The 24,945-nt window shown below is 35.1% G+C and overlaps 1 protein-coding gene across 6 annotated transcripts in view; it reads left to right on the forward strand.

Moving 5' to 3' along the window:
• TAFA5 (TAFA chemokine like family member 5) overlaps positions 1–23,391 on the forward strand; it is a 422,687-nt gene extending 399,296 nt beyond the window's left edge. For 3 of the 6 annotated variants that reach the window (XR_011336729.1, XR_011336734.1, XR_011336735.1), the window contains 2 exons: positions 19,556–19,648; positions 20,978–23,391. Coding sequence is in view for 1 of the 6 variants with exons in the window: in XM_069849979.1 (XP_069706080.1) it covers positions 20,978–20,986 (9 nt within the window). In the remaining 5 variants the exon portion in view is untranslated. The remainder of the gene's footprint in view (positions 1–19,555; positions 19,649–20,977) is intronic. The other 3 variants (XR_011336736.1, XR_011336730.1, XM_069849979.1) reach the window with 3 other exon arrangements.
• The last annotated feature ends 1,554 nt before the right edge of the window (positions 23,392–24,945 follow it).

The following is a 24,945-nucleotide window of genomic DNA, read 5'->3' on the forward strand; positions in this document are numbered from 1 at the left end:
CTGAGATACAGATGGTACTTAAAGCAAGCTCTGTGATCCAGAGCTCAAAGTCTATATCGAAACTCACTCTCAGACCTTAATACTTTCTGTTCAGTTGAATAAGGCTGTGTAACTAGCAAGATGGTATATAGTTATACATTAGAGTCCAGGAGACCTCTACATGAAAAAAGACTACAGACAATGCATGCTAAGTAGCTTTCTTCCTATCCGTATCTAATAAATTCACTTCTATAAAAGCTGAAATTATTCTTATGTGGCAGAATATATCTTGATTGTATGTGGGTACATGTGGGAAATGAAGGACTTGCAGAGTTTTCCAAGCCTGCAAGGACATTTTAAGGACTGAGTAAAATTATAATTCTTGCATTCAGAGGAAAATAAAGCCTTTTTTTCAATTGTACTTGGTATCCCATAACTTGGGAAAAAGGTCTGGGGGCGATTCAGCTGGGAGTGACTGCTATTTCTAGTATCCTTCCAGTTCTCAGAAGGGCATAATGTGAAGCAATTGGTAAAAGAGCAAGGGCTAATAGAAGCAAAGAGCACCATGACCAATTCTGCCCGTGGAGGAAACTCACATGTACTGTCTATGGGAGCAATGAATCAAGCGTCTTGCAAGAAATGTCAGCCTGAAATGTTGCAGTACAAAATGCTGCAGCGCCAAAGCTCAGGAGGTTGCCTTAGAACACTGTAAGAACAACAGCAACACAGCTGTGTGGTCAAAATCTCAGTGTTTTATATATGGACTTCTACACTTAACAGCTGACACTGTCAAGCTAGCAGGGCAGAAATCATGAATGATCATTGCAGTAATCACATTTCCACATGACTAGCCACAGCATTGTCCAGTATTCTGTACCAATATTCGCAGACAAATCATGACCTGAGCTTTCAAACTAAGGCTATGCTTTTTTCTTAGTATTCTGTTTACATAACCTCCTACTTTCTCTGTATTTATGAGATTACTGTTCTTTTTCTCTTTGCTCATTTTTTTAAGAGCACCTCACAGTTTGTATTATGGAAAGCTGATGCTATTAAAATTTGCATTATTTTACATTTTCACTTCCAGTTTATTTCTTCCACAGTGTTGCTTTCATATTGTGTCTTTACACTTTCTCTGTGCAACTGTGAGGACCTTGCTGTTACTTTAAGTGTATAGGACCTTTTCAGTGAAATGATAGTTCAATCAGAATGGTTAATGTTCTCTTAAGAGACATTCCAATGTGCAAACCTCCAAAACATCACAGCCTGATCCAAAGAAAAATTAACCAGAAAACTTATCTTACAGTTAACTTTTTTCTCTATTATAGTTTGTTGACATTTCTTCAAGTTGTGAACTAAAACTGGTAATAAAGAGAGCAGTGCTAGACAGCCAGCATTTTCCAATTAGAAAAATAGTCTGACCAAGTCAGAAAGACCAACACAGAATGAAAGGTGTCAGCAAGCCAAGAAAAGAGTTAGAAGTTATATAGATTTATTATGGAGAAGAAAGATTCTTGAGGTACCATGTATCGGTAGTGAAGAAGCTTTGATAAAAAACATGTTTCTTGAAGATTTTTCCCTTACATTATGCCATGAGTTCAAGAAAACATGAAGCAGATCCCATTCAAAACACATGGTGTTTTTAATTGTTGGCAGAACTGAGAAATTTGGTGCCGAATAATCTCAAAGTCATGACTTGGTACAGATGCCAAAAAAAACACCTTAGGAACACTGTTGGGATATAGCCTGCTGTGTATGGTAGACACATGTAATCTATGGAAATCAGTATATTATGTCAACCTGAAAATACCATCAGAATGTAATGTGGGAAAAAACAACAGTGAAATTATGCAGAAATGAATGATGCCAGGGGCTTACTAATAAAACAATGTTTTACCTACTTGGTCAGTATGCCTAGTATAGCTTACAAATAAATCCTTATCTATGATGTACTAATAGCCTACAAGTAGCCATGTGTACAAATATCATCCTGAAAATTACCACTGAGTTGGAACACCAAAGGTACCCATTGTAACTGCTAACATCCATTGCACTCATTAGAACCTATGATGACCATGTTGTGTCTGCCTTTCAGTCTTCTTGGCAGCTTGTTCTGTTTGAGGGGTGATTTTAAAGTGAGTGTTTTCTAAGACGACAAGGACAAACTGTTGCAGTGATGGGCCAAGGGAGAAAATGGAAATACAGAAATATAATGACAAATACGATGCTTGCTTTAGTCACTTCAGTACTACAGTATGTAGTGTGCCCAGAACTGCCAGATTCTGAAAGAATGGAGGTCTCAGTATTGTCACAGTATTTTAAAACAAGACATCCAACAGTGAACAAAAAAAAAAAAAAAAACCCTCAACATTTTTCAATCTTTGTGCATCAACAAGATTGCTTAAACAGGCACTGTTAACAGAAATGACCTTCAGGTATTTTCTTTAGTGTCTCTATGTGTTGCATTAGTCTAAGGTATGTGCCATTCCAGAACTTTATCTGATCTCACATCATAGAATGGTTCCTAAATTTATACAGCCTAAAGCAGATATTGAATTGAAAACAATGTCTTTGTCAAAGAACAATGCTTTGTGTCATAGAAGCAAGATGTAGTTGATCTTGAATGCAGGAAAACTAGCTACACAGTAATTCAACTCAGTTAACTTTTAGGGCAAAACTTCTAGTTTGAAGTTTCTTTCTAAAACAGTTTGCAGTTTTGCAAGAAGGTGCAAGTAAAATATTTCAATAAACAGGCAAAAATTACTACCTTTAGGTGATATGGCAGTAACATGGTATGTTACTAAATGGTAACATGTTTGAATAGTAACCCAATTACATGGATTTAAAAGCATCCCTTCCAGTACTTTATGTATGATAGCACCAAGTTCTTCTTGATAAGCAAATTAAAAGAAGCATTAAAATGATCATCCATATGCCAAGTTAACAATAATTCCTTGAGTTGCAATGAACTTCATTGAAGGCTATGTGGTATGTTCTTAACTATATAGCTTTGTCACAACAAGAGTTCTTTCCAAGTGAAATACCTCTTTTGGACTGGAAGGTAACATGATGACTTTTTGAATTAAGGGTAGAAATGTACATTTTCATGCTTGATCAGCCATGTTCCCTTGCTTTTTGCTTCCTGTATTTGTCTAGTGTGCTTACTCAGATATCTTGATCATGTAAACAGAACAAATTCTCTGGAGTGGAGTATGCTGTTCATGAACAGCAAAACTGTAGCAGCCATCAAACAACTTGGTAATTAGGCTTCATGAGAGCAAAGAATATGTTTTTTGCTTAGTTCAAACTATAGTGAGGGAACTGAAGAACCAACAGGAAAATATTAGTCATTGATTATAATCTGACCAAACTTCAGAGGCATCTGTGAGAGAGTTTTATCTATTGATCCAGATAGTGGAAAGAGGTGATCCACTCACCCTTTTATCCTAGGTTCTGTGGACAGTGCAGTACAGGTGGAGCCACCACAAGAATAGTTGGCAAGCTAATAAATTTGAAATTCTGTACCCAGGATCTGGATATGCTTAGTCTGACTTTGAAGAAAGATTGTCAAGCTTGAGTTGTAAACATTTTATCCTGTTTCACCCACTGTAAATCAAAATGTTCTCAGTGCTGGCAAAGAAAAAGAAGCATTGTTAACTTTTTTTAATGAAAAGAACTGAAGGCCAATACTACTTCTTTTTGTCATTAAACTTTATTTGGAACATGTTTCATGGATGCTGGATGACTTTTGTGAATCCTCTTGAAAATGACAAATTACCTTCTTGAGCTTTGAAATCAGGTGTTACTTTTCCTATTAATGTAAAAAATCAAATATAGAAATAATCTAAAATTATCAGCAGCAGTTATGTCAGCTTTTGTACACATATGGCATGAGATATTACATGTCTCCAAAACTTTCCATTCTGAATACATAGGAAGCAATGTCAAATAAATAGAAGGGGAAAGGACATAAGTAAAAGTTAAGAATCCACTTAATAACTGGTATGTAACATTTGTAAAGTCAAGATAATTTTAGTTGATGAATGACTATATAGTGAAATATATAGTAGTCTGTGAATAGCTCTCTGGCTACTGGAAGAAGGGAAACCCACTCCTTAGGAAAATGGCATTGTTTGAAATTGTGTAATAATTATTTCAAATGTGGTAAGCTTCTACTGCTTTATGGAAAGGTGATTTCCAATATGGGAAACCTACTGATCTGATGAAACGGTCTACTTTAAGTCCTGTATGTACAAAGTCTCTGTAGGAAGCAATCTATTTTGCTTATGTAAAAGTTGTGAAAAACTTCCGTTCACTAAGTTTTTCTAGAACATTACATCACTCAATCATTACCCCCCTATTTATCTTTCTCAGTTGCACCTAATTCAGTACAGCTATATGTGGCCTCTGAAAAAGAGGTTCATCTAGGCTCGGCTAGAAATTCATGTCCACCTCTTGCACCTAGCATTGGTGTGCATAAATCGCTTGAGCTCACTGATCTGATAGAAAGTCTTTTTTTCCCTTTTTTAAATGAATTCATATTCTACTAGATCAGTGAGCTGTTTCACTTCCTTCTTTGATTGCACCAAAATTCGATTTGAAACAAATAAATAAGCATCTGTATTTGATTCAAGAAAGAAATGGGGAAGAGTGAACTATGTAGCTGTACTGAAGTAGTGTATAATGAAGTGACACCTTTGCTTCAGTATCTGGAAAGTGTAGTAATCAAAGTAAGAGTTAGCAGACTGGCACTAGCTCTGCTATTGAAATCAATTACCCTGTTTTATCCTTTTGTTTTATTTTGTGTACCCTCTTTTGTCTAAAGATGGTTAAATGTCAGTCCCTTCAAATTATGGTTACAAGGCAAAATACTGCCAAAAACTAGTTACCATGCCCTTAATCTGATTTGATTTCCTTTCAGTAACAGTGAACCAAATTATGTTGTGTAAACATAAAGAAAATGTTTTTATTACAGGACCACATACAAATCTGCTATTTGTGTACATCAGTGTTTACCCCATGTAACAAAGTACAGTGTTATTTTCCATACTGTTACCAATCTGTCTCATGACCATGTTTTAGGTATTACCCTATATATAACACAAGTAACCTGAGTTTGTACTCTAAATCAGATACAAAGTTTGCTGGCCTTGTTACATGTCAAAAAGAATACATGATTTCTATTCACGTAAACCACTTTAAAGTGAATAAACCTCATGGTGACGTTGATTATCCGACAGTGGAGCATTTCAACCTGCATTCACCAGCAAGCTCTTCACCAGAAAGGAAAGTAATAATAATAATATAAATACACCAGATTTTTTTTTTAAGGGTTGACAGTTAAGAACCACACAGACAGTTGTTGCTTTAGTAGTAATAGTCTTAGCGCAAAGTAAAAAATGTATTGGATTATTAAAGGAATAGATATTACCTTATCTGTCACTGGTTTCTGATATTTTAATCCTGTATTTCTATAATAAACTATCAGATTTGATAAGTTATTTAAGACTGGGGATAGGGAAGATGCTTTTGTCTTCATGGTCATAATCCAACTTAGATCACAACTTCTGTTAATATTCATATCCACTGTGAGGACCAGTACAAACATGTTCAAACTTTGCTTTCAGTTTTTTGGAGAGTGCCAACTGTCTTAGAACAAAATTGTCATGATTTGCAAAAATCAGTAGATGTTGGACAAATTTAGTAAAAATATAGTAAAATACTATACTACGGACAGTATCAATTAGGTGCAAAGGATGGGTTGCCTAACTCAATTTCCTGTCCTTTAAAACTTACCTCAGAATAGTACATGCTACATACAGTAAGGCTTTTCGTCTTTAATGGTATTCTTGCAGTTTCATCTATTTTGATTTGAAAAAGAATCAATGAATTCTTGCTGAAGAAATATTTATACAGTTATTTTAAATCTCCCAATGATTTTGCTGTATATTTTTCTAGGTAATGAAGAGATGTTCTTGATTTGTTTTGCAACACATGACACTAGTGAAAAATAACTGTTTATCTATTAATTGTCATATGCAAATCTTAGCAAAAAAAAGAATACTCACAACATTTATAAGTATATTAACAGAGGAAAACATTCAGAAAAGATCTGTTAAAATATATTTCCCTTGAGGAAATATATCAGCTTGCATGATTAATTTACAGCATCTCAAGAAAAACTTCTTTATGTGATCAATTCCATTTTATTGCTCTGAGATTTATGTAATAAACCAAATAAATGGTTGATATTATCTCACTGTTCCACTTGTGTGACAAAGCATAAGACAGAAAGGACGAAGAGAGACATGAAATCAACTGATGTACATAAAAGAATTGATTGTATGCTAATGGTGGGTAGATTTGTGAAGATAGTTACTTTAGATTTTTTTTCATAATTCTGAATGTTTTCTTAACATATCGGGCACATCAAGTAAACGATTGAAATATTTTTTGTTTGCATTCAGACTTGAATGACGTGTGGGTATATATAGTCCCAATATTTTAGAAAGTTCAAGAATTCTGTCTTTCAAATGGAAACTGATGTTCTCTGTTTAGGTCAAGAGTACATAATGCAATGGGAATAGGCTATAAGCTTCCTAAGAGTTGTCCACATGTCTGAACCATGTACTGGTGATACCATCCCTAGAAATGACAGTCACCTATTTGCTTTAGATATATTACTCAAAAAAGGTTTTTTAATTCTGTCATAAAAATAAGAATCAGTGATGATGGTGCTTGTCCAAAAAAAAACCCAAAAACCCTATGTTCAGATAACATTGAAATCTGAAAAAGACCACCTTGTAGAGCTTGTTGAGAGTGTCTAGTTGAGCTCTTTGAGAGCAGGTCTGACCTTAGTCATTCCAGTCAGCCCTGCATGCCTACAGCAGAACTTTGCTTTGAAAAACATCTGCAAAATTACTTTGTAGATTCCTGCTCTCTGTGTGCTACAGCAATTACAGATCAAGTTAACTTCATTGAGAAAATAAAAACAGGTCTTCTGAATTCTTGCTTGTTGAGAAACATCTTTTGTGGAGGCGTTCTTCAGAGACAATGTGGAAGGTGAGATTGGAGAATGGTGAGGATGAAGAGATGTCTGCTTCCCCATCACATGCAAAACCTGTCAGCATTCCTTTCTCCTAGAGCAGACATTCCTCTTGAATCTTGTGAGGCTGTTTTTATCATAGTAATATACTACTATTACTATTACTACTACTACTAATAATAATAATAATAATACCAATGACTGGTACAAACATTAGTGCTTTCTAACAGTGAGATCAAGTATTTGTATTTAAAATGATTTTGAATAGTTTTGGTGTAGTGTTAATGGAAACAGATTATTAACAGATGTTAATGGAAACAGATTATTGGAGCACACTGGGAAATTGGCTTTCTTAAGGAGAACCATGCTTCACTTGCATCCTCTAGCGCAATGTATTTGAGCTTATATTGTCCCCATTTTATTCATGATGCTTAAATCCAAGACACCGTTCAACAAATATCCTGCCTAGTATGTTTGGTCCTTGTAATTTTATAAACAACTTATTTTTCCCAGTAAAGTTGCTTACAGGCATATCATTTCACTTCTGCACACAGCTAGGGTTGTGGCTACTGTGGCAAAGCTGAGCAATTTAGTGCCCTCTTATAGTTAAATGTGTTTGATATCCACTAAGTGCTTGTTCCCTCATTTAAGGCTGAACTCAGGCTGATACTGGTGCTCTGGACTTCTGCACAAAGCAATGAATCCAAAGGTAATTTTCTCAAAAACCAGAGCAGGAGTAGAATGTGGCAGCCACCCTTTTTTGTAACAATACCACAGATAACTCAAATTCAAAGACAGAACCCAACCCTCAGGAACCTGAATGTCATTTTGCCGGTTTATTGTCTGGGAACTAATAGTTCTAGGAATCTCTGACGTTTTGCGCTGTCCAAACTTCTACAAAATCAATTTATCAGAAGTCAGGTATTCTGCTCTGCCTCTCCCTGTGCAGATGTATTTTCACCTAATACATGTAAGGCAGAAGATGTACCAGATGGATTCTCTTCAAGGAAGTGGCTGATCTGCTGCAATGCATGCCTGTGTGAGGTAGTTCCCACAGTTGCCACTCTGTTTCACTACTAGGAGCTGCAGTTCTTGGTGGAGAAAAGTAGGAAGATGTCCATGATCACTGGAGCCTGTTCAGGTCCATCAGCATTCAGTACACTTAAGACATTTGCACGTGACATGCCGAGGTTAATGAATTGAACCCTTAGGCTGAATGGTTAGGCTTAATTAAAAGTAATTACTGATGGGCAAGAAACTAATGTTGTATTAGCTTTTCAGTGTAGGAACTGAAATCTACTTTGTCTCTAGTCTGGAGCTGAGGTAAGGGAGAACAAACACTAAACCTTTCTTGTTATAGATGTACCACTGTGCAGCCAGTAAAGTTGCAAGGAGGAAGGAGAACATGATATTGCAAACTAGCACAGAGGATGTTCCTTTGAAGAGATCCTAAAAAAAAAAAAAAAAATAATTACTCTCTATGCTAACAGCCCTACCGCTCCCAAATACTGCACCAAAATATCTCCTTAGTCCCCGTATTTCTTTCGATGATTTAAAGTGTTACAGAACTCCATGCCTTATTTCTTCTTCAGAACCCAGTGAACAACTTTCTTTTCAGTTTATAGGTTATAGCTGTGAAATATGCTTAAGGTAATGTATGGCTGTTAGCTAATGTTTTAGATATTACAACAGACCATATGCCTTGTTTTCAGTGGGAATTGCATTGTGAGACCCACAGTCTTTGTTCATACACTTGATCAGTTATAAAATAAGATTTTTTTATTGTAGATATTAAACAGCTGAATTTTAATCAACAAGTAAAAAAATTCATTTATTTGGGAAAAGGACCAAGGAGCATTTGTTTTAATAATGTGTCATGTTGTAAGCCTTAAGGTCTTAGCTAAGAGTTCAATTTGTCTTTCTTATCTTGAGATTGAAACACTTCTGTCCCGTAATTCACAAACTCACCAGACAGAAGTGTTCTGCCACACTTTTCACTTTAGGACACTCTATGTTGTATTTTCTATGAGCAGAATATCCCTCACAGAGAGGTCTGAGAAATAAGCAAGTTAGAATGGTCTCAGCAGAATCTACAGGAATACAGGGGGAAAAAAAGTGTACTAATATTTAAGTACATGAATGTCTCAAATTAGCTGAGCAAATGGCAATTGACAGGTTTTGATGAGTCTTGGCGCTACTTTCAAATCCAACTATGTATGAGGCTTAAGTCAAAATGTATTTATCACTGTGTTGACATTATTACAGATCTGAATCTGTAGCTGCTTAATTATGTCTTCTTATAATCCCTATCCTTTTTTTGCAAATTTTAGTGCTGTTTGTGTGGTTTTGACCTATCGGACAACTGTATATCTCATCAGTAAGTAGAGCAGTGTCATTACTAGGAATGATAGAATCATTTTCAAGTCCCCCTGTTAATTAATTTTGATGTCAGTGTTCAATTGCAGTTTATATGTGCTTGGCCATGGGTGTCTGATCCATCTTTGAGAAACATGACCTCTGGCAAATATGGATTTTTTTAATTTTTTTTTCCCATCTGGATGCAAACCAAAGCATTCCAGATGTCAGAGCTCTGACTTAACGCAGGTTTTGAACAAAAATTCCCAGGAACTGACCTTGTTGATGGAATATGCAGATACTCTACTATTTATAGAAGAACACCAGTGTAATCAAATATCAGCATAAGTACACATTAAAATAGAAAATTATGGTGAAAAGTTCTTCTATTACCTGTTGATAAAGCTGTTCAGCATTTTGAAAGTCTATATGAAGAACAAACACCGTAGGTTAAGCACAGTTTATCAGAGCAAGTTCAAAGACATGACAGTGCATATATTGTAAAAATTGAACCTTTTTCACCTCTGCCTTTTAGTCAGTGTGATGGTACAGGGGTTTTAAAGGGAAATGAGCAAATTCAGAAATATTTTGAAAATCTCCATACCTAAATGTTAAATTGAAAAACAATCTTATTTGTTGAAACTTGGAATTTCCCCCTCTCTTCAACATTGAATTATTTCAATATTTTTAATTTTGCAATCTGAAAGAAACATTTAATTGTATCACATTTTTCTCATGTTCCTTATGACATAGTTTTATGGCATATCAGTAGTAATTATAAAGTGTTTTATTCCTACTGATGTCTTACATTATAATGTATTGATCAAATCATTTTTTAGGTATGCATTTTATTTTGTGATTGCCTTTTTTAAAAATTATTAAGGCTTAATGCTACTTAACACTGATTGAAATGTATAGATCAAAGTGTCCCCTGTCTGTGCTGTAATGAAAAGAAGCTAAGCATCAAATGTACTAATTAGAAAAGCAGCTGTTTTCCTATTAATATCTTAGCTTGAAATATTTTTCTCTAGGAAGATGAAAACATCATCTTATCTTTTGAAGTTGCATAGCATGCAGTTGTTTATTAAAACAAACAAACAAACAAATAAATAAAACCCAACAAGGGACATATTTTATAAAACAAATTTTAAAACATATTAGTGACATCCAGATTCATTCCTCTATATAAGATGCTTCACAGTTAAATTATTTCAGAAAGCAGTAGTTGTTAACCTTCTCCGTCACAATGAAGAGACAATGGTCTTTCCAAAATGTAGGGTTTCATTTCATTTACATGATAAAAGCAATTGTACTTTTTCCTCAAAGACTTCTAATGTACACATTTTTAAAGTATTTGATATGATATATGTGTTCTAACTGGAGGCACATAGATAAGATAACCAAGGTATGTGTACATAGTTACAGTATGAGCTGAAAAAAACTTTATTGCTGCCTCAAAATATCTTTTTTTTCCCTAGAAAATGTCCTTGACTAATAAAGTCCTAAGTTCAGTTTTAAAGTGTCTAAAGGTCAATGGGTAATTATTAGAGACTGGGTTTTTATTTTTCAGATAGAAGTATCTTATAGTTTCACTGCAGCACAGATAATACTGTGACACTGATAGACATCCCAGTTAGTTCTTTCTAATAAGTGATGCTAAGTATTTAAATAACAAATATCAGAATAATTAGTATTTACTCATAAGAACATCTCTTATTACACAGTACTGCTCCTTGGATGCAAAATAAAAAATTGTTTCACTTTTAAAGTGAAAGTTTAACTTTTTGAAATATCATTTTTTCCTAAGCAAAGTTATTCAAAATAGTTTTTACATGTTCTTGTATCTATTAAGTGTAGCAGTGATAAAACATTTTATGAATAGAGTTAATCATTGTGTGTGGAGAAGAGCTGCAGCTAAGTCTTACAATCAGAAGTGACTGCTAGGGCAGATTTTATGATTGTACCTTGCAAAGCTGTCTTGCAATAGCACTTTACTGCCTATGTTGTCATTCACACAGTGGTCCCTGTGAATCTTACAGAATCTCTGGAACACACCCACATTGTCTCCTACACAGAGCAGATTTCCTCTTCTACTTAAAAAATAACTAAATAAACACATAAAATTCTTCTTTTCTTCTATTTCTATTTAATTAGAGAAAAGGGGCCAGTGTCAGAGAAACACAAACTATTTCTTGTTAATTAAACCTGATACAACAACATCTCCAAGAAACTCATAGGCTGAGCCAGGGCCTATTCTGAGGAGAATATACGACTCCTATCTGACAGGGAAGTCAAACCATATGATGTCATTTGTGCGTGAGTCTTGTTCTATGTGGCATATAATCCCTGACCTCAAAGGAAAGATTGATCATGACTTCTTCCATCTGATATTTATGAAATGTTGCCTAGCATGTCTGGCAAAGTCAGTAATACATTTTACTTTTTTTCTGTTTTGTCTCTTGTTTCTATAGCATCTGAGTTTTGTGTGATTTCTCATAAAACATTCTCAAGTTTCACCCACACAGGCCATCTGGACTATAGTTAATATTTTAGGACCTATCCCCTTAACTTTGATGTACTTTCATGTAACTGCTGAAACATGGTAATATCTCTTCCTTCTGTCTTCAGAACCTCCCCCTCACAAACCCAGACATGTCAGAGGAACCAAGAGCTTGATACTGCCAGCAGCTGAAGTCTTTCAAATCTCTTGTACATTTGTACATTTTTTTCAAATCTGAGAAAACCTATGATGAGAAAAAGAAATCTATGAATTCTCAGTAGCAAATGTCTTACCATAATGAAAAGAATAAACTCCTAAAGCATAAAACAGTTTATTAAAAAGCAAGTTTCCTGTTAGTGGTTCCAAGTGTTGACTTGTTGCATTAGATTATGAACTCAGAAATGGTACTGTGATGAACAGCACAAGTACTGTGTGATCAACCGCACTGGATTCACTACTGACATTGTCAATACTATATTTTGATCCCTGTCTTCACTTGAAGCCTGTTTGCTTCTCAGGTTCATTAAATTTCACCTGAATAACTGTTTCATGAATCAAAAATGTCCATTCCACACTTATATGTTTAAAACAACTGAGGAATGGAAAACTGCAATTTAATCTGATTTAACCCAGAAGTCTATCTTAAATAGCTCAGTCATCTTTGAAGTATTCTCAGGGTCTGGTCATGCTATTTGTCAGTCTTATAATGTGAAAGCAAGCTTGAAAGATAACAAAGGTTAGATAAATGTTTCTAAGAAACAAATTGACAGCTCTCATAACACTGGCAATGACATGTGCTTAGTGTAATAAGACCTCTGTGATCCCATTCTCCCGAACTTCTAAGATGGTGTGATCCCTGCAGTGACATTTGTCTCTTAAGGGTGGACCTACACAAGTGTTTCATGGTCTGTCTCACAGCCTGAAGTATCTGAACCATGATTACTTGCTTCTTAGGCACAGGGACTGATCACAAGATTGGTGTCTTATTCCTTTTCCCTGTCATCTGCATGACTCAACCCAGAGGAAACGCTCAGTCACAGGAATGTGATTGGAGTAGTGATGCATGTGGAGTTACGCTAGGGTCTGTCGGGTCACTCATGACCAAATGAGGCCAACTGAGTCACAATCAAGAGCTGCTTGGGACCCTTCGTCTTGAAAAAAAAGAGAATAAGGGCAGAATTTAGTTCTCTGAACTTCTGTGTCTGTGGCAGCCTAGATGGTCCAGGAGTCTAAGATGTGTTCAGGAGTGCAAATGTATGACACACTGATTTTTGAAGCAGCATCTGGAGGTCAGAGGAGTTGCCCAAGGACATCCCACAGGCACTAAGCATCTTTGTTTAGGCAGAACTGAACTCTAGATTTTGTTGACCCTAACTGAGATCGCACTTATACATGACGTATAGATACATACATTTAGGTCACATAATCTCTGAATTTGTCCCAAGGAGACTGTTATAATGGGGAGTTGAAGGACTGTCAAGAAAAAGACACTGGGCTAAAATCTGATTGAGAGAGGTTACTACAAAGTAGGAGATTCATACCACTTCTATGAGAGGATTATGAAACTAAATAAGGTGATAAGATTTTCCAAGACTGATACCTTTGTGTGTCAAGAGGTCAAATTCACTTCCTCTCCTGCTGTCCAAAGGTTGTATTGCAACTGCTTTTATATAATTTTGTCTTTTATGTATGTAAAATGTATTAATTATAGAAAATTCCTTGACATTTGCCACAGTTTATTTTTCTTCTTTTGTTGTTTGTTTTCGTTCTACTGCAAAAATCTGATCACCACAGCACCGCTTGCCAAATTATCACAGAAACAGACTAGGGAGAGTAATGGTGATCTTGCCAAAGAATTTAGATCCAATATGCTGCACAGTGTACAGAGCACTCTGCCTCCAATAGACAGTGACACTCTGGTTGGTTTTTTAACTACTACATTTTATACACCTGTAGTTTGTTTTAGGTTTAAATACATTCGTACTGTTAATCAGAATGCTACACAGTATAATGCATTTAAGTGTCTGCTTTGCCACCAGCTGATTAAAAATACTCATAGTCATGTGAAATTCAAAACTGGTGGATGGGTATAGATATATAAAAGCATAGTTTAGTTGAGATTGTAAGAATATATAACAAAACAAACATTAAGTATTTCCTGAAAGGAAGTACAAAAGGACTTGAAAACCTGCAAGGCGTATGGATATATTGTAACTAAACAGAGGATGAACATATACTGCTGTATGCAAATCCTCTACTCCTATCAATTTTCCCCTTACCCTGTCAAGAAATATCCTCCACCTCCCCAGATCTTGAAGAAAATACATTGTTAAGTCACTGCATTTTCCACTGTCCTTTCAGAATGTTTATGGTTGCATGATGGATTGAAGGATATCTAAAATCCTTGGTTTTAATCTGATACAAGACAGGAACATTGACTTTTTGAGGAATATACATTTCACTTCACTGGAGAACGTCACTGTTTCTGTGATGAGGTGTTTCAGGGAGAGATTTTTCACATTTTATAATGTGTCTTTGTGGCTAGGAACTAAATCTCATAAACCTGTTTACAAGCATATAACAATCTGTTAGGCTGGGAATTTTTGGTTTTGCATTGAATTAAAGTTTAAACAGCTGAACTAATCTATGCTGATACATGCTTTTGTTTTTTTGCATGTGTGTGTTAAGGGACTGTCTAAGAACAAGTCTGATTTAGAAAATTTTACCTTTAGAAAATGTTTTCTTCTTTGCAGTGGGCATAAAGACTAAGAACAGTGGTGGCCTTTCATCTGTTTGTGTATCCACATACATTTGACTTTGTTGAAGACTACACTTACTTTTCTATGTTTGAAGTGGATGCCTGTATGTTATTTCTGCAGAAGAATACTATATATGTTCTTGCTTTTGCTTTCAGACAGCTCTATGAGAGAAAAAAAAACTCCTGCATTCTTCTTACCTTAGTTACATATGTATATTCCATCTTTACTCCAAGTCCCTGCTGTTGTCCACTTACTCCTTTCTCCTCAAGAAGTAGATAAAGGCTAGCGAGAGTAGTTTAAATACTGGCATTTCATTTCCATACACAGCATATTTATAAAGATTGTTTGTTAAAACTCGTCTGCTGTACTACTGATGCAAAATATGACTACTTTGTTCAGCAATAAATTGTGAGATGGAATACATAAAGCAGACATAGTATCTCACTGGTGAACACCAGCTGTTCATTTCCTTCAGTAGCAGTTGAAGATTATGCTTTGTAAGTCAGCATTACCACTTCTAATGGATGAATTATCTTACATATTTCATTTAAAAGCATGTTGCATTTTTTGACATATTATTCATTTAAGTTTAAATATTTTCACAAAAAGTCTTAGGAAGTCACTTATCGTGAGTGTGAGACTAACCTTGCTTCAGACCAGTTGCCTGTCAATCAGATGTTGCTCACAGATGCTCCTGAACATTCTTCTCCTCTAATTAGAGATCATCAAGTAACAGTATAGGATTTTGTCTGGACATCAGCACTGGCTGTTGTGGATTGTTGGGCTTTTTTTGTTTTGCATTGTTACACCTTATAAGATGGATGATCCCGTTCATCAATCCCCATTTCAATCCATATTGCTTCAAGACGATTGCTTTAGACTTGCATGGGGGGCATAATGAGATTTGCCTGATTCTTCTGTTATCCGCTATAGCTATAAACGATACTCTAGCCAGAAATGCCCCATGATCACCTTTGTGCTCAAGTGTTTTGAATGTTCTGAGCACAGATATTCTTACTGCTGCCCCTTCTTCCACCTCCACTGCTTTTCCTTAGCATATGCTCAGATGCGGCAAAGCAAGTTTGCATTATTATATATGCCTAAGCCTGAGCTCTTAAGCACAGGTCACCTACATGACCCAGGGTCGTATGCATTTCAGCTGAGTTACAATGTATGATTTTAGTATTTTCATTCATTGTAAAGATTATCTAATTATAAAAAACAGTCCTGCTGCCTTCATTAGTACAGCTTATGAAGTAATGAGCAATTCAGAGGTAGTATATGATCTGACCCAGCACATTCTAAGATCTTAGAAGTTAAAAAAAGGTAATGTGAGACAAGCCAGATTTTAACAGAAATGAAAATTAATAATCAAGATGATAGTCCTGGCAGGTGGTATGGGGAAGTTGAGAAGATAGGGCTTGAAGTGTTATTTAAGGGGAAATGACACTATTGTGGTTTAGTTGTGGACAAATTATTGATATTATAATAATTGTTATTGGGGACAAAAGTCTCATTTGCAAAGTATCTCAGAGCTGAAATAAATACTGCTTTCTCTGTCTTACTTGAATAGTAGAAGTGAGAAAAAAACACAAAACCATTGGCTGTTAGTCATGTTCTCCTAGAAGGTGGATTCTGCTGTCTGTAATTCATGAATGCTGCTTTGTTGGAAAAGCTTATCTTCATATACACTACCTAATACACTAGGACCGCTTTTTATAAACACTCACCCACAAGCACAGACACTAGATTTGACCAATCCTAGATTTGCAGGTATTACAGTTTGAACTCTGAAGATGTCCTTCCCATGGCTAGCGCAGTGAGACAGGATACAGCACTACCAAGTATGGTAGCTTCCATGCTTCTTTTTCTTATTCCTGATAGCTGTAAACACTTCGAAGTTATATTAACTTGTCTTTTTCTGAAGACTATAGAGTTCAATTTGCATATATGAACAGCATGGAGAAAGGAAGAGGAAGGAAGGAAAACAATACATTTTCAGGAGGGACGATGGGAGTTCTCATAAATACAACATGTTGTTGTTACTGCTTGGATCACTACCAGAAATTTACATTTTTATTCCTATAAAGCATGAGGTATCTTACAAGGCAGTGTAAGGTTTTCCTTAAATGTCTTAATGCTTTTATATCTTTCTGCATTGTACATGCTTAGCTATTCAAAGACCTAGAACAGACATCTGCAGAAGCAGAGGAGAAAGACATGCTGTTTATCTACTTGCAGTCAGTTGGTAAAATGTTTGGAACTGTTTCCATTATGAGTAGATTTGTGAGACAGAGACTGGCCAAAACTACATCCATCTCTGTGAATTATCTTTGTGCAGAATGGTGTGGAGTTTGTTTGGATTGCTCGGGTTTTTTTCATATAATAATACAGAAAGGAAAAAAAAACAAGTCCAACCTGAAAGCCATTTACGCAGATAGGTGCTATATAGTATCCTAAAACTCAAAGAGGAATTTTTAAGACTGTAGTTGAAAATGTAAAATAAACATCTTGAACAAGTAGTTCAGCTGTTAGGTAACACTGAACCCTCTTTAATATGACCAACTACTTTGTAGGCAACCACAAAATTTTCAGAAATAAGTTCTGGAAGCATGATAGATATGTCATCACAGAGTGCCAGTATAACCTCAACACACAGTCATGTAAAAGCGCCTGTCTGCTGCAGCAAAAAATAATGACTTTGCTTTTCTTGGACTTTCATTTTTATTCTAAAAATACAGAGTGGGAACTAGATGAAACTGCTAGGGCTTTACCAGCCTGACATGGAATTGTTGGTATTTATGTAAATTCTATTTAAAATAAGAAGTCAGACCAGATGTGCTCAAAAGACAGTCCTGATCTGAAAATATTTGCGAGTTACAGTGAGTCTCGCTCAATATTCTGGTTTGTGATGAGAAATTCAAATATTTTGTCACTAAATTCAATCCTAGTTACTATGCAGAAACAAAGACAGAGGGTTTTGGATGGGTTTCTTTTGGTGGAAAGCCTGTGTAAATTAGCAAAGCTCCATATACTCCCATCTTCTTAAGGTGACATGAGATGATGCATAACATGTTTCCTTTGTCTTTGATCATAGGAATGAAGCAATGTATTATTTTTTTTTATGTGTCATTAAGGCACAGTTGGAGATACACTGTCCCTTATTCTACTCCCTCCAGACTAAGACAAATTAAGTGGACTGTGTTATAATTGCTCTAATAAGGCAAACATTCCTGGGACATATTCAGGCCATCCAAGAGCTATGAGAAGATATTTGTGGTCATATGAAATGTATTGTTTCTTATGCTTTGGACTATCTATTAATATGCAGTCAATAAAATTATTTTTCCTCATGAGCATATTTCAGTGTTGCACACAGGAACTCGGTCTTCCATCATATAAACAGTCAGATAACATATAGTAATATTTAAACCTGTGGTACTAGATGCCCACACAATATCTCAAAAGTTGAACAAGCTAAAGAGTTCTCCAGACTTACAACCAGAATAACTATCTCCATCAGAAGGAAGTGGAATCTGCTGTCTGGAGCACTTGTGAAAAAAATATAACTTCATTGAAGTCAGTGACAAACAGACTTTTGCAGTGACACCTAAAACTGAAATGAGTCCTGTGTAGAGATGGCAGAAAAGAAAATCATGTTCTACGTGATTGGTCCCCAGTCTTTCTTTAATTTTATACTGCTGCAAATTTCCTAACTGAAGGGAAAAAAAGGAATGAAATAGTGCCAACACACCTTTCCCAAACTTTAAAGCAGTTCTTTGTATATGGTTGTTGAAGTTACAGTTTTCATTGCAATTTTTTGACCCAATTAATATTCTAGAAATTGCTGCCAAACAGTCATCAAGAGCACAATTTTCCTTTAAACTTGCCTGTCAGAGATGTGGTATTTCTCATTATTTGAACTACAAGCATAAATATTAAACAAGTTCTTTTAATGGTCATTTTGGAAATCCCTCTTTTCTCTTGATTGATTTGACTGGGTTTTTTTGGAGTGATTAATTTACCTGTGATGAGAATTGAAAGGGGAAAAAACAGGAAGTGAGAGGGTAGGTTTGCATTCTCTTCCTCTTTCTAGACTCTTCATACTCTCTCCTTTTCTCTCTCTCCTTTTTATCTGTTGTTCCTATTACCTATCTTACTTCTTTATCATGCCTTCATTAATAAATGATGTTTAAACTTCCCTGGCTAACCTATGCCTATTTTTTCCCCTCTCATTCCATTTTCTCCTGTCATTGTCCAAAGCTGTAAATTCACCTCCTGTTCTCTAATCTGTTCCTCTTCCTGTCATCGCTGTATTTCAACCCTACTTTCTATGCTGCCTCAGCATTTTTAAGATGCATAATTGTCTCCCTTCTTTTCTCCTTCTTTTAAAGTGTTGATATCGTATTCAAGCAGCAGAGATGTGCAAAGTGGAGAAAGGGATAGCAAATCTGGAAGGAAGCTTTTATATCCATAAAGTGACAAAGCAGCACATATCTGGAAATGAATGTAGTTATGCCTGAATTCTCTCCCCATCCTGGGACCAATATGGTAGACAAGCACACTATGAAAACACCTGTTTACACTGTTGCTTTTAGCTTTAGGCCATTGCAGCGTAATTCAGGAAAGATGGAGCTAAGTCAGCCTAATTCTTAACACAATAGTAATTTGCTTTCAGACCTAATAAACCATAAATCTTTTGCTTTGTATCGCACTGTCTAAAAAGTATTACTACCTTTAAAATTGTGTTCTTTTCTAATGGGAAGAAAATTAGGGGGCATAGCATAAACCCCAAGGATGAGTACAGGGGAAACAGAACAGTTAAGAGAAAAAAATCTTTAAAATAATTTATCTTGCTGAATGTATATTTAAAAAGGGGAATATACCACAATAATCAACCAGGTTTTTTGCCTTCAGCCTGTCTGAGGCCATGTGGTTTGGAGATCTGATCACTAGTCCGAAAAGGAAAGGCTGTTTGCAAGATTTCTGGGGTGTTTTTTCCTGGAAAAGGTGAGAGGACAAAAGCAGAAATATATTACACTGTGCCGTAAAAGGAAAGTATTCATCTATCAATCTATCTATCTATCTATCTATCTATCTATCTATCTATCTATCTATCTATCTATCTACCTTAATGCATACATATATAGAGAGATCCATATTTTTAAAGTTGTCACTAAATTGATTTGGAGGCAGGTATTTCTTTCATTTACTGCTCTGAGGGTTAGGTCAAAACCTCTAAATTTAATACATGGCTTGAACAAAGTGAATTGAATTTTCTTATTTGTTTTTCTCTTTCACACTCACTATTCAGTCTTTTCTGGTATTATGCATGGTATTTCCATTAGTAATAACATCTCTGACTATTTGGAGATAGAACATTGCCAAAGCAGAAGATAGTGTTTGAACCTTCAAACGGCATTTTGCAACAATCATGCTTGCTTAATACACCACAAAACATTTGTCTTGTATGATATCTGTATAGTTTTGAAACCATTTCTACGGTGATATTTTGGGTAAGCATGAGTAGCTGGCTGCTTGTTGTATAAACTGGTTATTACTTTCTTATTTGTTTTTGTGCTGTCTTCCGTACTCGTTTCTTTAATAGTGTGAACTTTGGTTCTGTTTCTTTTTCAAACCACTGCTTCCATTCCATTTTCTTTTAAACAGGTTCATCAGGCAGTCCTATGCTTATTTTAGTTCTTTTTTTTTTTTCTACTGTGTAACTAAAACAATTTTCTGATTAATTTGACTATTAATAAACATTATTTACATTAATTTGCACTTGTAGTAGCATCACTAGAGGGCAGTATTGATTAAATCAGGTGCATTCTAGTGCTCATCGGAAGCCTAAAGGCAGAAAAACCTCCAGCATAAACGTTTGCATTTTTAGTAAATTGTCATGGCTTTCATTTCCATTTTTTATTATGTTCTATACATAAAAATTAATAGTTATCTTAATTGCTATGCGTATTAGATACTGTTATATGTAACTATAATGCAGGTAAAAGAATATTCTGTGATATTTTTATGAAAAAGAATGAAATGAATGTGCATGGAGCTTGGTAAAATCAGATGGCATTGAAGTTATAGTAAATAATCATTTATATTCATGACTTTAATAGAGATAATGATTAAAGTGGGGGTTTTATAATAAAAATACAGGTTTTTTTCATGTGTTGTTTCTCAGGGAAAATGCTGTGCAAAATAAATATTTTCTATATTCATTAACTATGTCCTTGAAAGATCTCAATACAGTATATTTTAAAATAAGGGGCAGCAAACATAACCAGGATTGTAAATTTAGACACTGACTAATTTGTTCTTATTGATTTACAGGTCTCCTGACAAATGCAGCAACACAGAATCCTCATAGGAGTGGTTTAGGCTCTGTGTGAGCTACTTAACTTAGTCAAGTTTCACTGCTGTGGATCATCATCCGTTACATGTCATCAACTCAACTGTCTATTTCTCTGTATCTCATGAATGACAGCATAATTCCTCAACATTATGAGCTAAAGTTTGTTCTACCATACTAAGGATCATTGGACTAAGGAATATAGAAAAAAAGAGATATGCTTGGGCATTAGCAATACAAAAAAGTTCATGGTTAACGTTCCATCTACGTTATACACCACTGCTGGACTTGCTGTTACCTACATGTTTTGATCTCAAGAGTCTGCAACAATGAAGAGCATCATCCCAATCAGCCTTAGAGAAGACTGTTTTGCCTATGGGAGGACACTGAGGTGCAAAAGAGAAACTCTTCTTGTGCCCTAAACTGTCTGAATTGCTTTTATTTTCTTATACTTTCAGTATATACAATAGACCAAAGAGCAAAATCTATTTTAAAGTGGACACAATCTTACTGTTAACAGAGTTATGTCATTAAATTGTAGGAGGTCTCCACAAAGACATGATTTCAGCTTTCACAAAGCTGGGATGTTGTTGTCCAGCAGAAGTGTTTATGGAAAGCTGCAGTAAAAACTAACTCAGAGACCTGCTCTTGAAATGTCATGTTCGAGAGAACATAATGGAGCACTGAGAGAAAATGACGTGTGTTTGAGAATCTTGGACAAAAAAGAACACTAACTGTCTACGCGGCACCTTTATTCCTCTGTACTTAGATTGACTTTCTCGTACTAAAATCATTTTCAGTTTTAACCAGTTAAACATGCCTCTTCTACAGTTCCATTTTTGATAGTTAAAGTTGGATAATACAGTATTTGCAAAGAGCATGTTTGGTCATCTGTGGCCTATGTCTCATCTGATACACCATTTAGCACCAGAAAGCAAATTAAAGAGAAAACAAAAGTAACACTTGTTTGAAAGAGATCATTAAATGTATTTTGAAAAGCCTAAAGTTATATATTTAACAGTTTTTATATGTTGTATATTTGTAGAAAATCCTATTTAACAATTAACGTGATAACTCTGACAGTCATGACAAGTGGTTCAGAGTTAAGTTGTGTTTTATTACTTCAGTTGTCTCTGAAGTGACTGGTGTCGTTTGCTTTCTTCCATTGGGACATTCTGGATGTAAAGCATGACCAGAGAGGACTGTGTAGAAAAAGCAAAGAATAATGTTGTTTATATTACATAAATGCATTCAACCATTGCACTGTTGGAAGGCATTTTTTTATTTTTATTTTATTTTTTTTTTTTGTCTTTATGTACTGATAAAAATAGAGTGTAAAGTATTTTACTCATTGCTCTTCATAGCAAGGTTCGTTTTTCTCTCTTTCTTCCTTTTGCTCTTTCTTTCTTTATTTCTTTCTGGTTCTCTCTCTTTCTCTCCCCCAACTTTTACATAAAGGTCAGTTTAAAGCCTATCCCTTGATCCCATTTTCAGTGTTTTACCTCATTCTTAGAAAACCCACTTTTGCGGCATTATTGATTAGTGAAAATTTAGCAAAGACAGCATAGATGAGGGGGAAATGACGATAAAACAGAGAAACAAACAAAACCTTGTTCCCTTTTATTGTACCTTTTGGTACGTAAGTTTAGTACATATTTGTATGATGCAATCAACAAAGGAGCTTAATTTCTTCCTGGCAAATGTATTATGGTTTCAAGTATACTACCTAATACTCCAATTAACTTTTAGTGTTATGCTAGTTCTATTCTACTAAAGAAAAATATATAGAGATTGTTCAACTGACCATAGATGAAAGGTACAAAAATGAAAAGTTGATTAAAGACTTTTTTGTAAAGCCTACTCTAATACTGAGGCTTATTTAATGCAGAGTTTGCAGGAAACATGAGCTATAGATAATTTCATCTTCAAGTAAAATAAATATATAAAAAATTCTTATTTAATCTTAGGAGTTTGACCAGTGTCAAAGTAGCAATTAAAGCCCAACCACTTGAAAAGTGTTATGGACTGACTGCACTATGAATGACCAATGTCAGGTTTAATATGTCATGCAATAAATGATGGTAAATACATTTACTGTACATGTAGACCTCAAGAGCCAGATCCCTCACTCTAGCAACTCTCTGTTTTGATTTACTTTAAAGGGAGTGTAGTCGCCTTATTTAGTAAACACACAACAATTAAAGATGTTACATCATTTTTGTTGCTTTACAGTATTCAGTTTTGTGTTGGTTCAACTAAATTATGAAAAATAAAGAAAAGCCTTTTATAAGTGAGACTTTTGTTCCCTGAGCATGGCATCACCAAAGGAATTTGTAAGTAAGGTGGGGGCATAGAGAGGAAGACTTAGGGATGTAATGGGAGGTTGAGGACAAGGGTTGTGTTTTGTAATTGAAAATGGATCCTTCCCTTTTCAGGTCTTGGCTACCTTCATTCTGTTATGCTTAGTTATAGGTCAGACTAAAGTAATTTATTTTCTGGAAACCAGATCCCACTAGGCGATCTAAGAATGGACATCTGAAATCTCTACATCTAAAGTCATACCATCCTATCAGTTCTGGATATGCAAGCTTATGCCTTTATTTTCTGAGTGCTTTAGATGCTCAACAAAAGGTTGAGCATGTGTTACAAAGTCTACTCTGGAAAATAAATTTCAAAAACAAAGTATTCTGATTATTTATCAGAGACTAATTCTAGTTGCTGAGTCCCCTGTGTACAAGACGCCTCAAAGCACTTAAAGTGTTTTGTACTTTTCCCTCCTTCCCCAAAAATGTACAGTTTCAAACAAACAAAATATACTGGCAGCCTTTGTCACTGTGAATTACTACTCTAAGAGAAGTGGTGAAATGTTTCTCTCTCTCAGGAACAATATGTTTTCAGAAAATTGTGAACTTCTGATTTTACAAAACCAAGTTACATAAAAAAATTGTTTATTTCTGAAAGAATTCTATCTGCCTCTTGCAAAGCAGAATTTTAAACACAGAGGGGAATGACTTATTTGGATGCTATTAAATATCCTTCATTTTGCAGCTTGGCAAACAAGTAACTTTTTCAAAACACACTTGAAAGGGAACAGAACACAGAAAACCACATAACAGGCTAATAAAAACAACCTCTAGAAAAGTAGTAAACCTTTAAACATTTTTTTTTAAAAAAAGAAAGCTTCTCTGTAGTTTTCTGTTAGCCCAGACAAGAAGAGATGTAATTACTGCTTTAAACATCTGGGATATTGAATGGAGCAAATACTAACACACTATAGCAATCAGTATGACACATCATCGACCAATTTTATAATTATGCTTTTTTTTTTCCAATTAATTTCTTCTCTGCAGTAGCTCACATTTTACACATGTAATGCAGTATCGTCAATCATTCACTTGTTTACTGCATCTGTACCCACATGCTATTACACAAATCTTTAACCCAGCCACTTACTATCTAATATAGCCCATTCATCACAATTGTGAGTACTAATTAGGTTTTCCAAAAGAAAATAAAGAATTCAACACTGTGTCTGAAGAGCCTATATGGCTGTAAGGAACAGCTGAACTAAAGGGTGGGAAATTGATTGGTTGACAGGGAAATCCCAGCACTGACTCCATGGGCCACTGAACTGCTGAAAGAAAAAGGCTACTAGATGTAGACATAAGAAGACATAGGAAACAAAACAAAACAAAAAAAAAAGAAAAATAGAAAAAATAATTTGAACATTTATTCAGGAAGAAAATAATTAGAGCCATCTTTCATCACATAAACATACATGTATGCACCATCTTTCCCAATACAGATTAGAGAAGAAGGTGTTTTCTTTTAAACCTGTTTTTCTGATTTTTATTAAGAATAACATATATATTTGTAACAACAACAGACGAAGAACAGCTTGACTGAGCTGTTTTTATTTATCTCACACTCTAAAGAGAATGGATGTCAA

Source organism: Phaenicophaeus curvirostris, chromosome 1 (assembly GCF_032191515.1).
Source record: "Phaenicophaeus curvirostris isolate KB17595 chromosome 1, BPBGC_Pcur_1.0, whole genome shotgun sequence".
Lineage (NCBI taxonomy): Eukaryota > Metazoa > Chordata > Aves > Cuculiformes > Cuculidae > Phaenicophaeus > Phaenicophaeus curvirostris.